The sequence below is a fragment of the Scyliorhinus canicula genome, chromosome 2 (genome assembly GCF_902713615.1).
Source record: "Scyliorhinus canicula chromosome 2, sScyCan1.1, whole genome shotgun sequence".
In the NCBI taxonomy this organism is placed as follows: domain Eukaryota; kingdom Metazoa; phylum Chordata; class Chondrichthyes; order Carcharhiniformes; family Scyliorhinidae; genus Scyliorhinus; species Scyliorhinus canicula.
The window spans coordinates 55,918,844-55,926,501 of record NC_052147.1 but is presented as its reverse complement, the minus strand read 5'-3'; the positions used below and the strand labels follow the sequence as shown (position 1 = coordinate 55,926,501).

Genomic DNA, 7,658 nt, shown 5'->3' with positions numbered 1-7,658 from the left:
ACCCAACAACCCCCCCCCCCCTAACCTTACTTTTTAGGACACTAAGGGCAATTTAGCATGGCCAATCCACCTAACCCGCACATCTTTGGACTGTGGGAGGAAACCGGAGCACCCGGAGGAAACCCACGCACACACGGGGAGGACGTGCAGACTCCGCACAGACAGTGACCCAACCGGGAATCGAACCTGGGACCCTGGAGCTGTGAAGCATTTATGCTCACCACCATGGCAAATATTTTCCATTCCCTTCATTGCAGTGTTAATGTATAACAATTGTGACAATAAAACAGATTATTATTATCTGCGGAGGATTTGTTTTTGTGCCCATCCAAAGTGCGGTGGAATATAGCCCATTGTTTATCGATCATAAGTGTACTTTAACCCACTGCTTATCTTTCATATTCCGTGCAATATATAATTGGGACACGGCAGCTTGAACTCAGTCAGGCAGTTGTTTGGTGTATCGGTGAACCGGTTTAAACCCGCCTTGATGTGTTTCAGATCGCGGCAGGAATCATTTCCTGTCCAGTTTGCAATCCTTTCTTAGCCATGTGCGTACTCTGAGATGACACTGACACAACCTTGACTCATGACTTACAGTATGATGGGCCATTGCAATGAAACGAGCCCCATTGGAGTTCAGCATGTGAACGTGCAACATTTCCAACGCCCATGAGATTGCAGTAGGTTTGACTGGGTATAATCACAGTCTTATTGAAAGGCATCTTCCCAGCAGGGACTTGGCCGGAACATTTTGCTCATTTCATCCGGATCAGCGGGGAATGTCTGCAGAGGGGAGCGTTCTTGTAATATCGCCGCTGAAAAAAATCTGAGGCATGGTCAGGGGAAAGGTTTCGTGGGCAAACGCCACCAATCTGCAACTCAGCTTGCCTCTGACTGAGATCCAACACTCGGCAAAGAGCCTTTGAAAAAAAGCACTTACGATTTGCAAGGCAACTTGAAAGAGGCTGGACTTATCTACCCCCTCCTCCTCTACCACCCTCATCACACACAGCGAAACATTGAGATTATGGTTCAATGGGGAGGGGGGGTATTTTATTAGAAATGTCAAGTTCTGCTCCTAGCTGCTGGGCTGCAGATTGTGCTCAAGTCCTTTTGTGTTGCCAAGTAACGCTATCATTTATTTGACTCTTGTTTGATCCCAAGTGCTGTTAAAAGCAGTTTAGTATCACGACCCACCAATTTGAGCGGGTGAGATGGCCAAAAGCGATTGGTGTCTGGTTTCTATGAACGTTCCGGACTTCCATCATTGCAGATTTTGGGATCATCAGCTTTTAGGAAATGTTGTTTCTGTACATCCCCCGCCCCCCTCCTCCCCTCTACGTGTGAAAGGACACAGCAAAGCGCTAGTTTCCACTGCAAGCTAAGCCACCAGGCCTGGGAACATGAGTACAACATGTACTGGGATTCTTCCAACAAATTCGCCAGCAAATTCTAAAACATTCCCAACGATGTGTTTTTTTTTGATTTCCTCCCCCCGCCCCACCCCTCCTGCCTCACGGTGTTTTCCTAAGGTCTTGACTACTCGAACGAAGAAGTGCAATGTGAATGTGGAGCAGAGACAAAAGTTTTAATGGTAACCAGATGTGACCGAGTGGGGCAGTGTGAGGCTCGACCTGTCCATCAACTCAGGCAGCAGCCAATGAGGGCGTAGGGGGGGCCGGGCTGCTCTGCCCTCTCCCGGGGGGCTATTGGCTGCTCTGGGGGGGAGAAAAGGCAGCTTATAAAACCAGGAGATCAAGAGTGCAGAGCCGCTTCTCCTCTCCCATCCGCTCTAGGCAGGGCACATCTGCTCGCTTCCACAATGCAGGGACGCGGATTCGTCTCCCTGCTCCAACTCCACTGGATTCTCTGCTCGGCTAGTGCAATCCAGAGAGAGGAGCTCTTCCCGTTTGGTGCCCACACCCAGGACCATACCTTGCAGCCGGGCGATGATGAGACCTCTCAAGTTACAAATCTCAAAAGGCCATTTGTCTTTTATGACACGCAGTTCAGTGATCTCTACGTAAGTTTGTATTTTTGCCTTTAAGTTTTTACTCACTATTGTGCGAGGTGGGAAACCTTTTTTGGTTGGGGAAAGAAAACCCTTACATTTTAGTGGGTGCTGTCTTTTCTGCTCGAACTACAGAACGAACATTCCTGCCGACTCATTGTTTTAAAAGTTATTGGGATGGGCTGGGTTGGTGTGTGTGTGTGTGGGGGGGGGGGGGGGGTAATTTCTGCCTTATCGCTTTTCAGAATGTAGCCCAGTTAGGATTTGACAAACAGTGCGCCCTCGGTTCAAACGTCTATAAAAGGCAATGGTTTCAGTAACTAATTGGACTGAATCAAAGGATGATCATTCTCCCTCTTGACAGGGAAAATGCAATCTGATCTAAAAACACTATTGGTAGTGGGATATACATTTACTTATGTTGTGCATAGTTATGGATATGTCTAAATAAACAGTTCAGTGTAAACATTGCTAAAAGTGCTAAACGTAGAATCGACCTATTGAAGATGACTTTTATTGTAGTCATTAAGGATTAAGAACAAAGACAGAACGATGCCTTTCACTGGGTTGCTCATAAAGGGTTGAATCATTTCTCTCCAGGTGGGAACGAATGGGATCATCTCCCCCCAGGATTTCCCCCGAGAGACCCAATATGTGGATGATGGATTCCCCACTGATTTCCCGGTGATAGCGCCTTACTTGTCAGATATCGACACAAGTAACGGCCGAGGGCGGATTTATTACAGAGAAGACGATTCCCCTGACGTCCTTGACCGCGCCGGCCAGGAGATCAGGAGAGGATTTCCTCAAAGTTCCTTCAGTCCGACTAACGCTTTCATCGCCACTTGGGAGAACGTGGCGCCTTACGAGGAAATAACGCGCTCGGATGCCTCCTCTGACTGGGTAAGGAACTGCAAGAGATCAGTAAACTTCATTTGTATTGAGAGGCCAGCAAATGTGGATGGACCTGGCTTGGGTGTAGCTTTAGTAGCCATCCCCTGAGTGCTTTCCCCAAAGCCTGATGATCCAGCATTGGGGACCATTTCTAATCCAACACCACTTTCTAATCCAACACCACTTTCCACATTCAATTTGCAGAAGTGAAATGAAAAGGAAATTAAAATCGCTTATTGTCATGAGTAGGCTTCAATTAAGTTACTGTGAAAAGCCCCTAGTCGTCACATTCTGGCGCCTGTTCGGGTAGGCTGTTACGGGAATTGAACCGTGCTGCTGGCCTGCTTGGTCTGCTTTCAAAGCCAGCGATTTAGCCCTGTGCTCAACAGCGCCTTGTGATTTTGTAAGTGATTTTGGATTTAAAACCACATTGGTTAAGTTAGTGGTATCAAGACGTTTGGTTGAAAGAAGCCAGGATGCATTTTGCTATATTATTCTTAAATACATATATATTTCATGGGATATGAGCGTCACTAGTACCATCAGCATTCAGTGCCAATCTTTAAATGCTCTTGAACAGCTGATGGTGAGCACTTTCTTGAACTGCTGCTGACCGGTGGGGCAGTTACAACAGCCTGTAAGGCTGGAAGTTCCAGGTTTTTGACACAGTGACAAGTGAAAGAACAGTGATATTGCTCCAAGTCAGAATGGAGTGCAAATTAGAGGAGAACTTACAGGTGCTGGTATTTCCAAAGCTATTACCACAGATCTCGCCGAAAAATCTTACCGGGGAGAGCGGAAGTGGAGCAGTAACAAGGACCCTCAGACCTGATCCTGTGCACAAAACCTCCTCCATCCACTCTCATATAGAATCTGGATCCTTAAACCATCCCCCACACCTCATCAATATTTGCCACCCAATAATAGCACATCAGATTAGCTAATGCCAACTCCCCTGACTGTTTATCCCTTTGCAAAAAGACCCCGATGGGTCTTACCCGCCCAAACAAAAGAAAATGTTAACTTGTTGATTCTGCCAAAAAATCCTTAGAAAGAAATACTGGGAGACACCGGAACAGAAACAAAAAGCTTTGGCAAATATTCACCTTCGCCGTCTCAACTCTTCCCACCAAAGTCAAAGGAAGGACATCCCACCTCTTCAAATCAGCTTTCACCCCATCCACCAGACTGACCAAGTTAAGTCTATGGAGCGAGGCCCAATCATGGGCTACCCAAATTCCCAGGTACCGGAAACTAGTCCTGGCCGGACAAAACGGTAGCCTTCCCAAATCAGCCCCCCTCTCCGGGAGCGGTTCACCTGAAAACATTTACTCTCGCCCAGGTTTAACTTCTAACCTGAAAAGGAACCAAACTTCCTGAGCAACTTCATTATCTCTCCCACATTTTAGAGGTAGCCATATGTTTAAACTGAATCATCCGCATATAGGGACATCCTATGTTCCCTCCCTCCACTCTATATCCCTTACTACTTAGAAGACGATCTCCGCACAATGGCCAGTGGCTAAGGTAAACAACAATAGGGGTAGTGGACACCCCTGTTCAGCTGAAAGTACCCCGAACTCAGGGCGTTGGTATGGACACTTGCAGTGGGGGTTCTATATAAAAGCCTCAGGATATAAATTTTGAGGGGCGGCATGTGGCACAATGGTTAGCAGTGGGACTATGGCGCTGAGGACCCGGGTTCGAATCGCAGCCCTGGGTCACTCTCCATTTGGAGTTTGCACATTCTCCCCATGTCTGCATGGGTTTCACCCCCACAACCCAAAGATGTGCAGCTTAGGTGGATTGGCCATGCTAAATTGCCCCTTAATTGGAAAAAAAAAATTGGTTACTCTAAATTTATAGAAAAATATATATAAATTTTGGCCCAAACTCAATTTGCCCCATAATCTCGAAAATGTACCCTCACTTAACCTTGTCAAAAACATTTTATGCGTCCATCAAGATAATTACCTCTGGCTCGGCCACTGAGGAGGGCCACAGCACCATTAATGTTGGCCAACACTGCCGGCCTTTAACAAATCCTGTCTGCTCCGCCAAAATTATCCCCGGCAGGCAAGGCTCCAAACGGGTTGCCAACACCTTAACCAACAACTTAGCGTCAGTATTTAGTAGAGAAATAGGTCAATACAACCCACATTCTGTGGGAATCCTTGTCCTTTTTCAGAATCAAGGTGGTCAATGTCAGTGCCGACAACACCCCACCAGGATGGAGAATCACTGAGATATATCCCTGCAGAAGTGGCACCAATGGACCACTGATTAGTGTGTTCAATAGGGAACCCATCTGCATTAAACAAATACAATTCATGGTCTCCTCCTGTCCAATCAGGACCTCCAGCTCCTGCCTTCTTTCCAGTTCCACCTCCGGGAAGGTTAACCTATCCAAAGAGTGTAACATAGAATCCCTCCGGAGGCTCAGACTTGTATAGCCTAGGGTAAAAGGCCTCAAACACCTCATTAATCTTCTCTGGGGCTTGAACCTACTCGTCACCCAATCCTAGCCTGAACTATCTCCCAGGAGGCAGCCTGCCGCCTCAACTGGTGAGCTAACAAATGTCTGGCCTTCTCCCCATACTCATTAAATGTGCCTCTCGAGTGATGAAGTTGGTTCACCGTCTTCCCTGTTGACAACAACTCAAAATCCACCTGTAATTTCTTTCTCCCTGGCGTTGGGGCAATCGCGTATTGGTGGTTCATCTCAAGGATGGAATTCCACTAGCCTCCCCCTCTCCACCCTCCCAGGTTTATCCCTATTTGCATTATAAGAAATTATTTCTCTCCCTAATGATCGCCTTCAATGCTTCCCAGAATGTGGAGGGTGAGACAGACATCTAAATCTTCACAGGTCTGCCCCGCCACTTGTTCCATGAAGACCAACAGTTCCTTTGCCATCCCGAAGCAGTGAAGGACTTGGGATTCGATCTATCCAACCTAGGGTCCAGAATATAATTTGAAGTCTGATGCGAATCGAGATAGGGAATAGAAGCCAACACCTGCTTAATAAATTCCGAGTTTTCCCAATTTGATGCATACATGCTAACCAAAACCACCGACCAGCCGCCAACAACCCACTAACTATTACATATCTGCCTCCTGAGTCTGCCGCAAGGTTAACTGCAGAAAAAGCCATCTTTCTGTTAATCAACATCGCAATCTCCCCGTGTCCTAACATAAAAACACAAGTGAGGGATCTTGTGATTTGATCCCTAATTCTCAAATGGGTCTCCTGTAGAAAAACCACATTAGCCATCAAACTTTTTAGGAGGGCCAATACATGTGATCTTTTAACTACTCCATTTAATCCCCTCACATTCCATGTAACTAACCAGACAGGGGCCTCTGACCTCCTCCCTCCCTCCCAGGATGAGCCATATCCCTGCCCCACCCCGTGAGGTAATCCCCACACCGACACCAGACAAACAACCCAGCATTATCAACCCCCCATCCCCCAGCTCCAGCAAAACAAACACAAAAAACCTAAGCTTGTTCCTTAAGAAATCGAATAACAAACCCCACCCCTCCCGTAGGTAACTAGCTGTAGCCATCTCCCCCACACTGCTCCCGTTAACTAGCAGAACTGCTAGCAGGGTGACACCCCACCTAGGGTAAAAATCAAAGTCTTTCACACAATGGATCAACAAACAGCAGCACCCCCGCCCCCAACCCATACCCAACTTTAATATCAAACATTATTGGATGAAAACAGAGAACCACACACAAGACCCCTCCCCAGGCAGTTCCAACAATACAGTGAACAACCCTCAAATTCACCCAGATACAACCCTCACCAACCAGCCCCATAACAACAATGTGCCCTCTCCCACTTTACAAACCTCCCACACCAAAATACAAATACAGAAGATCTCAAGTAAGACCATAGTGCTCAAACTTCAGTTCCTCCTAGTCCATGCTTCTTAACAAAGTCATTTGCTTCCTCTGATGCATCAAAATAGAAGTTTTTGACTCTGAAGGTAATCCGGAGACGAGCTGGGTACATTATCCCAAAACGTAAGGTTCTCTGTAAAGTGCTGCTTTGACCTAATTAAACGTCACATGCCTCCTTGCCAACTCTGCCCTGATATATTCTAATGAGGTGGCCCTCCCATCTCGATTGTCCTTCACCCATCTTGAGACCACTTCTTATCCAGGTACCAATGGACTGGACTATGATCGCCTGTGGTGGCGCCCTGATCTGGGCTTCTATATCAGCGACTGATGGACCGGTCCAACTCGGGAGGTGTCAAGAAGACCCCCTCCTGCACCAACTTTCCAAACATCTTAGAAACGTAATCCATGGCGTTTGTATCTTCTAGGCCCTCATGCTGCTCAACAATTCTTAAATTCTGCTGTCTGGAACGATACACCAGGTCATTGACCTTGGCCATTAACGTTCACCGCTCCTCTGCCAGGAACGCCAGCTCTGCCTCCAAAGGGACAATCCGATCGGTGTGATCAGTGAGCGCCTCCTCACCTTCTTCATCTTCATCCCCTGTATCTGCACTCGCTGATCTAACCTGTTCAAGGTCGCACAAATAATGCCATGGCTTTTATTAGATCCTCAGCAGCCGTTTGTCGCTGTTTCCTAAATTCACTCGACAAGAAGTCCACCAATTTCTCAGTCGTCCAGTGAGGGGGCGATGATGCCACAGATTCCTCCGCCATTTCCTCCCCTTCTGAAGCTCGAGAGACTTCTGAATTGGATGAAGATCCATTGTCCGATCTATGC

The 7,658-nt window shown here is 47.2% G+C and overlaps 1 protein-coding gene across 13 annotated transcripts in view; it reads left to right on the top strand.

Moving 5' to 3' along the window:
* The first annotated feature begins 1,627 nt into the window (after positions 1-1,627).
* nid2a (nidogen 2a (osteonidogen)) overlaps positions 1,628-7,658 on the top strand; it is a 232,828-nt gene continuing 226,797 nt past the window's right edge. For 6 of the 13 annotated variants that reach the window (XM_038778768.1, XM_038778760.1, XM_038778730.1 and 3 more), the window contains exons 1-2: positions 1,633-2,026; positions 2,615-2,917. In XM_038778768.1, coding sequence (XP_038634696.1) covers positions 1,826-2,026; positions 2,615-2,917 — 504 coding nt within the window. In that variant the 5' untranslated portion in view covers positions 1,633-1,825. Of the gene's footprint in view, positions 2,027-2,614; positions 2,918-7,658 lie in introns of all 13 variants that reach the window. The other 7 variants (XM_038778709.1, XM_038778686.1, XM_038778719.1 and 4 more) reach the window with 3 other exon arrangements.